This window comes from Prionailurus viverrinus, chromosome A2 (assembly GCF_022837055.1).
Source record: "Prionailurus viverrinus isolate Anna chromosome A2, UM_Priviv_1.0, whole genome shotgun sequence".
Lineage (NCBI taxonomy): Eukaryota > Metazoa > Chordata > Mammalia > Carnivora > Felidae > Prionailurus > Prionailurus viverrinus.
Window position 1 is genome coordinate 53091655 of NC_062562.1, and position 12025 is coordinate 53103679.

Here is a 12025-nt window from a genome sequence, read left to right on the forward strand (position 1 = left end):
TTTTTGTCCTTTAAATTTGTCACTTCACATATTGATGTAACATGTATGTCCTGTTGCTTGCACACATTCACATAAAATATGCCTCCTTTTGCTTATTGTTAATAGGCAAACAACATTTAAAGCCCAACCTATATAGTATTGATGGTATAATTTTCTCTTCCCAGAAAATTCAAAGAAAACCATCATAAACCTAATAATAAAGTCATCATTTGACTTTATATGGTGATTAGAATATTCTGTTTAGAGAGAAGAGCAATCTTTTCTTTTTAATGTTTATTTTTGAGAGAGACAGAGCATGAGTGTAGGAGGGGCAGAGAGAGAGAGAGAGAGGGGCGGGGGGAGAATCCAAAGCAGGGTCCAGGCTCTGAACTGTCAGCACAGAACCTGACATGGGGCTCGAAATCATGAATTGTGAGTTCATGACCTGAGCTGAAGTCAGATGCTCAACCAACTGAGTCACCCCAAGAGAAGAGCAATCTTGATAGGGAGTATTCAGTTAATTCTTCTTGCAAAGACAAAAAAGAAAAAAAAGAATTAATGTTCTAGCATTAGACTTACGCAGTTCAATGTTTACAAGATTGCAGCAGTGACTGAGAAAATGCCTTCTAAGAAGTGTTCATAGGAATGTGTTTGCTGTATGGAAAACATTTGATCAAAGCACAAGAAGGGAAAGCCAACAACGAGGTTTTGAATAGTTTTGCCTGTTATCCTGAGAAAGGAAACATTTCCAAATACAAAGTTTTCTAGGAGGTTGTAGTAACTATCTAAAATTATTTTATTATATTAATGTTTTCTGTGAGTGGACCTCACTATAATAACCCACCCAATTTATCAAGAGGCTTATAGTGTTGTACCAAATCAGCACCTCGCTGCTTTCAGTACACACAAGAAGAGATGAACATCCCCCGAAGTAAATGTACTCCATTCTCTATTACTTGTGTTTCTGCTCTTTGGTGTCTGTTTAATCCATTCAGTGCAATTAGGTTGCCCACTAGCCACCACTCCCAGCTTTAAAGGAGGCTTCTATAAGTAACCTTCAAGGAACCCTCAGGGCCCTGGGCAACGTTGTTGGAAAATCACTGAAACAAGGGTTGCTAATCCTTTCAACTTTGAAAGTTCTATGATTCTGCATAAGTCAGACAACCTGCCTCACCGAAGTTTTCACTTTTCATTAAGCTAGTCCATATATTATAGACAGTGTCACCACCTTCTCAAATATGTAGGTATCTGACATGAATTTAAAAGTTTCCACCTATATGTTTTGTTGCCATAAAAATATAATTCATATGCTTGAATCAGGTCATCTAGATGTTCTGATCAATTGCTCAGCAATTTTAAGGCATTACATCTGATGATCACATAACAATGTAGCCCCAGAGTACAAATCTAGAGCAGTCCAGGCTAAAGAACATAGATGGTATATTTGGTTAAGGGTGTATGGTTCCATCTTCAGATGGAACTTCCATTTTGATTGTGACATGTAGCCTAAACATCGTAGAAGGACAGGAGGATTTCAGAATTCTTACACTTGGGAACCTAGTTGTTTCTCAGATAATCTGTTTTCAGCACTGGGTAGAAAAAATATCCAAGCGTTGGACTGAAGTGCTTTGGGAGCAAAGTTTTTACTTTTCTGCAGTGATCAGGATAAACACGTGTTGCAGTTGTTTTGGTCATTTAACATACCATCATTTCTAGACCATGGGCCAGTTCCACTGATGGCTCCCCAGTCTTTGTGAGTCATGCTTGGCACAATCAGTTCAATACCCTGTCCAGACACCTTTAGAGGAAAGCTCCAAATGAAAGTAAAGCAGAAATAAAGACCCAGCTTCCTAGGCTACCCAGAGGTGCATGTGACTTACCAAGTGATCATAGCATAACCTGCTTCTTGTTTTACATTTTGAATTAGTGAAGCTGGTGTCTACAGATTCTTGATAAAAATGCTCACATAGATTAATATTTCTTCAGTCAAATGGACACTTAAACTTTTATAGTTTTTCTTAGTATAATTTTTGTTTTAAAATTCTGTTGGCAAGATCCCTGACATGAATCATATTTTTAAAATGTGACTCCTTTTTTTTTTTTTTAATTTATTTATTTTGAGAGAGAGCATGTGAGCGGAGGAGGGACAGAGAGAGACACAGAATCCGAAGCAGGCTCTGGGCTCCGAGCTGTTAGCACAGATTCCGACGCGGGGCTCAAACCCACAAACCGTGAGATCATGACGTGAGCTGAAGTCAGACACCCAACCGACTGAGCCATCCAGGCACCCCTTGACTTCTTTATTTTTGATAAGATAATTTATTCATTAAGAATTTTGACTACTGGAGTTCCTGGGTGGCTTAGTCGGTTAAGTGTCTGACTCTGGATTTCGACTCAAGTCATGATCTCACATTTGTGAGATCACGCCCCGTGTCGGGCTCCTCGTTGAGCATGGAGCCTGCTTAGGATATCTGCCTTCCTCTCTGTCTTTTCCTCTCTCTCTCCCCACCCCTTCTTCCCCTCTCCCCTGCTTATCCTCTCTAAAATAAAATTAAGATAAGATAAGATAAAAATAAATTTTGAATAGTGAATATTTCGTATTTGGAGCTGCTTTTCATGTATGAACTAAATAATAAAATTATAAGTATAGCCTGTTACTTTTTAAAAAATAATGTGAAGTAGAGAAGAATTGACTTATGAGTCATTCAGTTAGGTTTTTTTCCCCTATGCCAGTGAGATTTGAATGAAAATTATGCTTTTCATAAATGTAAAAATTAGTGAAGCTTTAGCTTTACTGATTAGGACATCCTATTATATAATGTATGGGGGTTTTTTTCTGTTATTTAAAAAAAATGCTGACAACTTTAAAAATAATTTCTCAGCAGCTTCATAAAAATCCAGAAAAAGGGTTTCACAGATACTTGTGGCACTCAGCATTTTATAAGTCAGTTCTCTCCTTCCTTGTAAAAAAGAAAAGCCTGAATGGCAAATAAGTTTAAATTTTAATATTTGGGGTTTTTTTTTAAAGTCTTCTTTGTAATATAAAGGAAAAATTATCCAAATGTTAATTTTCAGAAAATATAACAATGGAAGAGGTCCTGATGCACATGGTAGCTTGTGCTGAGACCCACATGGCATTCGTGGCTACCTACAAGCTAGCCTCCACCTCCTTTTCCCTCTGTTTATTATGTCCTTTGGCTCCCTGTCACAATCCTACCAGGCATTCAAGGCCCCATTCAAATGCCTTCTCTTCTGTAAGACTTTCTAATTCCCCCTCTTCCCTCTGTGTTTTATACCTTTCTTGTGACACCCACACTCTGCTTTGTAAAGCAAGGGAGTGATCAGATCTATACTGCCCAAATCTAAACTACTGACAGCTATAAAAAGGATAAGTTAGAGAAACAGGGAAATTCATAAGAAGACAAATGCAATATTCTGAACCAAGACAGTGGGAAGGGTTAGTGAGAAGAAATTAAATTGTGAAAAATATCAGAGCAGTGACCAGTGAATGCAAGTGTCTGAGGGAAAGAGGGGTCATCAAAAATTGTTCGGGGTATCTAGTCAGGTGATAGAATGAATTAACTAAGAAAGGGAAACAGGGAAAGGAAACTGGAGGGGAAGAACAAAAATTCATTTTTAAAGTTGCATTTGAGGGTCTTACAGGATATCCAGCGTCCATATATAAAGGAATATAGAAACAAGAGAAAACTAAGAGTCCAGATCTCAGGAAAAGAGAGGGCAGGAGTTATGAGCACATTTTGTGAGCTAGAAGAATGAATTAGGAACAACAGAATATAAGGGAAGGAAGAGGGGCCATCATAAAGGTCTGGAACATAGGCAGAAAGATAGGAGAACCAGAAAAGCAGAAACCACGATGAGAACATTTTAAAGTCACAGGGTGAAGAAGGTCAACAGTAGCAAAACCTGGGAGAGTGAATGCTGGAGTGCTCAAGCAGAAACAAGAACTCCGAAGAGGCCCCTAGATCTGGCTGTGAGAAAAAGCAATGGGGACTTTTAAGAGCAAAGTTTTGGAAATTTAAATGAGGTGTAAGCAAGATTGCAGTAGGTTGGGAGGTAAGTAGTGACAAATGCAGGCAAGAAGAAAGACTACTCTTTCGGTAGTTTCAGTGGTGGAGGAAAGATGGACTGAAGAGATTATAACCAGGGTTAGAATCTTCAACATCCGCTTAGGTGGAAAGGAAGGAGCAAGTGAAGAGAGGTACATGAGAGAGAATAATCTGTGTATATATAGGCTCTCCCCTACTAGACATGTCCTGTCCTCCTGTTCCCCCAGTCTAGTCTGTCTAGCACAGTGTCTTGCATCAAACAGGTGTTCATCGAGTGAATTCAATGATCTCAGGTAAGACTTCAGGGAATCAGTGAGTCAGGTAAAGCCAGGGGTGTTTTGCCCATCTCTGCTTTGCGAAGAAACCTAGACAAATGTTTACATGTCCTCTGCAGATAGTTTGAAAATGTTACCCCTGAATAAAAATCACTTCATATTAGTGCTAAAGCTGCTCCGTGTTTTACTTAGAGGAGCAAGAAAATGATAAGTTATTAGATTGCTCTGGCAGTGCTTTCTGCGCAACCTCAGAATGCACAAGTTTTTTCTCAAGAAAGAGCGGTAGAGGGGCGCCTGGGTGGCTCAGTCGGTTGAGCATCCAACTTTGGCTCAGGTCATGATCTCACGGTTTGTGAGTTCAAGCCCTGCGTGGGGGTCTGTGCTGACATCTTGGAGCCTGGAGCCTGCTTCAGATTCTGTGTCTCCCTCTCTCCCTGACCCTCCCCCACTCATACTCTGTCTCTGTTTCAGAAATAAATAAACATTAAAAAAAAAGAGAAGGGTAGAAAAACATAACTTATTGGCAACAGACCTATTAAAAGCAATAGTATTATATGTCTTATTTACATAAGGCTTTTACAAAATAAATGTTAAAATTGACCATGAGACATAGGCTCACCAATTCTCAAAAGCCTAGTATGATTGCCAATCCACCCCTTAGATGTTGACAGACAAAAATACTTTTAGTACAACTCAATTCATTCTTCTGTTTTCTGATTTATTATTTTGAAAATCGCTTTAATGTTTAAAATTAAGTAACATTTGTCTTGCATGCTCCTACAATTAGATAGGTGTTTTAAAACCGTGTTATTAACTGTCATTAAGAAATATTGTTTCTTAGCACTATACCGAGATCCAAAGAGCAGGGCATCTAAATACTGCATGTGTTCAGTAAATCAGCACTAAATACACAGTACAGAATCTGTTATATGGTAGCAGTGAACTGCATTCAGTTCAGTAAAAGTGTATTATATAAAGGCAAGCTAATACACTTTCACCAGAAACTGAGTCTCTACAAACCTCTTCTTCCTGAAGGCTGCATACTGATGCTGATACTGACAGATTTTTTTAAAACCAAGCAATATGAATTCTCTGTAGGTGATTAATTATATGACACTGAATGCCAGTATTTTGGAAGTTGCTGTTTGTCAGGTGCTAGATCTTTAGAACAGACATAATATGTCTTTTTTTTTTTTTCTTCAGGGCTTCAGGGACTAGATAAAAATTGCTTAAAAGAAAGAAAGAGTGTAGTATGTTCTGCAACATTATATGTCGTCAGGATTTATAGAATTTTATAGCTAAACTTAGAGCTAAAAGAAGGAAATTTTAGAGGTCTTCTTTTCCAAGTCCCTCATTTTATAGATAAACCAGTTGAAAACTAAAGAAGTTAAGCCACTTGGATAGTTTTTCACTGAGCTGAAACTAGAAAGTTGACTTCCTGACTACTTGAAGTGTAGTGTTAATTTCATTGTCTTTCAGAGAGGCCAAGAGTACTCCCTCAGTGACTCATAGGAACACATGGAGCATTTTCCTCTGTCTTTGAAGCAATAGTGGAAGATGTGGAAAAATATACTTTTATATGGGCACACTCAGCCTTTATATTTCTGGTCCCCAACCCAGAACTTTCGTTTTCTATTTCTTAAGCTCTAATTTCAGTCTTATCGGAAACAGCAATCCAAAGGGAGAATTCCCCCTTCTTCTTGGTTTTCAGATGCTCTACCCAATGGGTAGAAACTAAGGTTTAAGAATTAGTACACCATTCCTTAAACAAGTTAAAGACAGAGAGATAGAGATATACATAGATATAATAGGTTTTCAGGATTTGTTCTGTATCTATGGGAAAGAATCTAGGTCTGTGTCCCTGACTACAAAATGATATCTGTAGTCTGGTTTATAGTCCACAGTAAACATGGTTAACTTAGACCACTTCATCCACAAGTAACAAGAGCTGGGTTTATTAAGCATTACTACGTGCCACGTGCTATGCTGAACACTTTCTGTGCCTTATCTCCCCACCTCACATGCGGTAGATAGATATTATTACATAGGACTCAAAAGCAACAAAATAATATTGAGTTTCTCCCTTAAAAAATGCATACAAATAGGGGCGCCTGGGTGGCTCAGTCAGTTAAGCCTCCAACTTCAGCTCAGGTCATGATCTCGTGGTCCGTGAGTTCGAGCCCCGCGTCGGGCTCCGTGCTGACCGCTCAGAGCCTGGAGCCTGTTTCAGATTCTGTGTCTCCCTCTCTCTCTGACCCTCCCCCATTCATGCTCTGTCTCTCTCTGTCTCAAAAATAAATAAACATTAAAAAAATAAATAAATAAAATGCATACAAATAAAAAATGGTATTTCCTCTACAACTTCAGATTTCCATGTTTTATGCAAATTTAGTTTCACCAAATAGAATGTGTTTTTTATCTGTTTTGTTGAACCTCTGGTGTATAAAAATGCTAAAATCACCTATCTGATTAGTTGCATTAATAGTTAATTGAATCTAATGTGCAGCATGAGCACATTTAATGAGCATTTAATGATACAGAAAACTTGTTCATAAGAGCTAGCCTTTTGGGAGAACTTTGACTTCTAAAAATTCACATATTATTTAGATCGTAGCAGAAGGCTTTTTGCCTTAATATGTCCTAATTCTAAATTAATTTTCAGAAGCTTTTTTTGGCTGTTTTTATTATGTTACAGAAAACCAAGATTAGCAAATATAATAGGTGGCTATGTTTGGCTGGGCTCTTCCTAACAGAAATTTTATTTTATTATTCTTATTATTTTTTAATTTTTTAATGTTTATTTTTGAGAGAGAGAGAGAGCACGAGCAGGGGAGGGGCAGAGAGAGAAAGGGAGACACAGAATCCAAAGCAGGCTCCAGGCTCCGAGCTGTCAGCACAGAGCCCGATGCAGGGCTCTAACTCATGAAGCACGAGATCATGACCTGAGCCGCACTCGGATGCTCAACCGACTGAGCCACCCAGAAGCCCCTATTTTATAATTTTTTTTTAATTGAAATATAGTAGGCACACCATGTTACATTAGTTTCAGGTATACAACATAGTGATTCAACGTCTCTATGTGTTATGCTGTGCTCCCCACAGTGTAGCTACCATCTGTCACCATACAATGCTATTACAGTACCGTTGACTATATTCCCCATGCTGTACCTTTCATCTCTGTGACTTACTCATCCCATAACTGGAAGTCTTTACCTCCCACTCCCTTTTGGCTGTTTATTTTAAATTAACTTTTTGGATTACCTTTTAGGAAAAAAAGTACTTTCCTAGATGTGTAAACTTCAGTGTATATTTATACTTGATTACCTGTAAAAAATTAACCAGAGCCTAGAACAATGTTGCACACACAGTAGATAGTCAGTAATTATTCATTGTGTAAAGAGATGGCACTGTGCACTCTGTTACATAAAGGGCCACAAATTGTTGGGGATTCCAGCCACTCTGTTTTGTTAGAGAATTTGGGTTGTCTCCACGCTTTACACCAAACCTCTTCTCCCTTCAATATGCCATAATTCTTAGCCCATCCCCCCTCCCACAACCCCTCCCGTAACCGTGTTTGTTCTCCATATTTATGAGTCTCTTCTGTTTTGTCCCCCTCCCTGTTTTTATATTATTTTTGTTTCTCTTCCCTTATGTTCATCTGTTTTGTCTCTTAAAGTCCTCATATGAGAGAAGTCATATGATTTTTGTCTTCCTCTGACTAATTTCACTTAGCATAATACCCTCCAGTTCCATCCACGTAGTTGCAAATGGCAATGTTTTATTCTTTTGATTGTTGAGTAATACTCCATTGTGTATATATATGTACCACATCTTCTTTATCCATTCATCCATCGATGGACATTTGGGCTCTTTCCATACTTTGGCTATTGTCGACAGTGCTGCTATAAACATGGGGGTGCATGTGCCCCTTCGAAACAGCACACCTGTATCCCTTGGATAAATGCCTAGTAGTGCAATTGCTGGGTCGTAGAATAGTTCTATTTTTAGTTTTTTGAGGAACCTCCATACTGTTTTCCAGAGTGGCTGCACCAGCTTGCATTCCCAACAAACTTCCTGTTTTTAAACTTGATACTTTAAAGTTTAATTCATCAAGCATTTTTTTGTATACCTACCATGTGTATTGCACCCAGGAGCAAAGATGAGAAAACTCAGTACCCATAGATTCTAGTAGAATAACCAACATAAACCAATATAGAAGTACAGTATTAGTTTGCTACCTGAGCTAATATATGAATGCAACAGCAGCCCATTATTTGAGAAGCTTTTCCTAAACTGTCTGAAACCCTAGGTTTTTTATACACTCCTCATTGGGAGGAGGGATGGCGTATCAACACCATTTTCCATGGAAGATACATAATTTTAGAAGTTATCGAGTGATTCTAATATGCCCTGCCTCCCCTTGGTTCGATACTTCTCAACTGAGAACTGCTGATAAAAAAAGTAATAAATATAGTACAGGGAAGCAAATGATGGGACTGGCTTCACAGAAAAGGATTTTGAAAGGAATCTGCTATCTGGTTCTCAGGGGTTTGTGGGTTTTTTTTCCTGTTTTATTTCAGTATATATTACACAAAGACTTAGCATGTGCTGGACATTATACTGAGTGCGGAGGATATGATACTGAGCAAGATTCCTGCCTTCATGGAGATTACATAAGGGAGACAAGAAAACATTGTAGATAATTACTGTGATCAGTGCTGAGAAAGAGAATACAATAAGTAATGAGATCATATCCTGGGGGACCTAAACAATCTGGGGCAGAAGGGTGGGGGACTGTGATAAGAATGTGAGCAACCATCCATGGCCCATCCCTGTGGAACTATAAAAAGAATGGGGAAGAGTGAGTAGATAGACAAGATTTTTGACCAAAAAGTGGTGATTGTTTTAAGATTTCTGTTTGAAGAGGTCATGGGCAGAGGATAGATTTACCAAATGGATATAGGCTAATTTAATTTAAAAGCATCCTAACTGAGAGGTAAGATTCTCTTCCCCTCTAAGTCAGAGACCACAAAGGAGCCACTCCACCCCCCCAAACACAATACCTGTATTAGTTAGTGATAGAGCTTATATAGGGTCAACTGAAGTGAATATGAATTTGAGACTCAGGGGTACACAGCAGTCTCTCCTCTAGCCAGTTGTAAATGAAATTCACCAAGTATTCAGATGGAAATGTGTTTATGGTAGAATGCTACCTTTAGCATAATAACATATAGCAGGGAATCATCCATTTATTCATTCTTGCATTCAGCAACCACCCACAGAGCACAACTAAGTGCTAGAGATATAAATGAATATGACAGTCTGGGCCCTCAAGGGGAAATGGTCACAAAAACACACAACTGTGCCACCACATGGGAAGTGTAAGAGTAGAGCTACACACAGGGTAATATTGGCTGTGATATCCAGATGTCCTTATTATGGGAAAATGTAGAGAGTCCAAAGTGGGGCCCAAAGGTAGCATTATTCAAAATATTTTGCAGATCGTATTGGTGGGGGAGGGGAGAACCATCTGAGTTGAAAGAAGTACAAACATGATTTTTCCCCCAACCTAGGCCTTACTAACCTCTGTTAAATGTTCCTCTTTGCCTTTCTTTCTTTAGTTTTCTTCTTCTTTACACTTCCTCACCCCACAGGAAGCCAAATGTTAAGTAAGGAAATGGTCTTTTTGACAAACATCATTAAGTGGTAATCCTAGAGAGTCAGGGGAATGATTATGGCTTCTCTCTACTAAATGTAAAAGGTCTAATAACATGAAAGAAAGCACCATCCGTATTTCTTTATAACATGGGCAAAATAAATCATACAGACTCTGTGAGAACAGAGCCTCTGTCTGTACAACTTTGAATTCTGCACAGTTCCTTCCTTCAATTTGTGAAAGAATTTGTGATCCTTTTAGGGCCTGACTGTATATTAAGGGCTGGGGATACAAAAATGATTAAGACACTGTCCGTGGCCTTCAGGATAGTGTTCTAGAGTGAGATAAATAGACCTATAAAATTAAAAAGCACAGTTTCGAAATCGTTGTCATTGAAGTATGTACCAAAGGCTATTGGAGTACAGGCAAATAAAAAATTCTGCTTGAAGAAGTCAAGAAAAGCCTCACAAAGAAGGTGACATTTGAATTGGATCTTGAGGGATCAGTAGGAGCTGGTCCTCAGTTATTTCATGTGTAAGTAAATATACTTTAATTTCTTTGCTACACTTTCAGATTCTTTCACCTTCCTAGCAAGATCATGGATTAATTTTATTTTAATTAAAGAACTGAACAATTTAATTCTTACCGACAGCCTATGCTATTGCCATGAAATAAAAAACGTGAACAAAGTTGGAGATAGAAAAACAAGACCTTGAGATTGGCAGAGAGAAGGAGGGGCTTTCTACGGTCTGGGCACTAGGACCAGGGGAGAGCAGCAGTAATTCAGTGATGTATCCTTGTCATTTCTCTCCCTCTATAGCCATCAGGTTTGGGCGGATGCCACAGGCGGAGAAAGAGAAGCTGTTGGCGGAGATCTCCAGTGATATCGACCAGCTGAATCCAGAGTCGGCAGATCTCCGGGCCCTGGCAAAACATTTGTATGACTCATACATAAAGTCCTTCCCGCTGACCAAAGCAAAGGCGAGGGCGATCTTGACAGGAAAGACAACAGACAAATCAGTTAGTTCTCTTCTGCTGTCTACATTGGGGTGGCTGGGTTCGTTGTTGTTGTTGTTGTTGTTTTGTCCTTGAGAAAATAATTCACCCTGTTACACACACATATACAGTCAATGTTCAGCTGTTGGCTGTTACATGTTGCTGGCTGTGTCTGAAACACAGGAAAAGAAATGTTTTCAGATAGGATAAGTAAAACTTATTTTGAAAAGGGAAAAAGTCCTTCAAATTCTCCTAACAAATTCTTTGAGAATAGTAAAAAGCCTGAATAACTGAATAACTGGCCACAACTATATCCGTCCCAGCAGCCCTGCTTTCTCTGGGAATGGCCTGCCCTAGGCTTGGAAAAGGTATTCAGTCCCATTATTTTACAATTCAGGAGAACTGCTAGAGTCACTTCTTACAAAGTTCCATGTGGGGGCATAAAAATACATCTAAGTATTTTTCCCTGTAGCTCTGTTGATTGTTCCTGGGCAGCTAGAGGCTGTATCCTCTTATTACGTATGTGAGTTTTATCTTCTGTGAGGCTCTGAGCTGCCTGGGCTACTCCTCCCGTAGATTCCAAACATCTGCAGGCTCTTTGATTACCACTGTTTGGAAAACCCAGAATAGGCTATAATTGTTACTAAGTCAGATGTTCCAAAGCAGAACTCTTCCTTGATAGGAAGCTGAGAAAGCAACATGGAACTGTATTAAAACAAAACACAGCTACACCGGAATTTCAGTTCTGCCATCAGCTTGCAATGTGGACCTGGGTCACATCTCCGTACCTGTTTTCACAGGCAGGGGTCTGCCTTTGATTGTAATATCTGCAGCAGGTTCCTAGGGTTGTAAGAAGCGCAGAACATATCCAGAAGACACCGTCCCAGCCCTTGAAAGCCCTTTTGTGCCATCATTTATTTTCAAATGAACACCTCCAGGAGAGGCATGCAGTTACTTTATAGATATGTGTAACTTAGTCCCCCACTCAGTTATATTTCGGGGAAAATATTCATTAGCCTTTAATGTATTTTGATGACTATCTCACGATGTGT

The 12025-nt window shown here is 39.0% G+C and overlaps 1 protein-coding gene across 3 annotated transcripts in view; it reads left to right on the plus strand.

Annotated features, from left to right (window-relative positions):
* The window catches only part of PPARG (peroxisome proliferator activated receptor gamma), a 135402-nt gene that overhangs the window by 97112 nt on the left and 26265 nt on the right, over positions 1-12025 (plus strand). For all 3 annotated transcript variants that reach the window (XM_047839313.1, XM_047839304.1, XM_047839295.1), the window contains one exon: positions 10798-10997. In XM_047839313.1, the coding sequence (XP_047695269.1) occupies positions 10798-10997 (200 nt within the window). The remainder of the gene's footprint in view (positions 1-10797; positions 10998-12025) is intronic.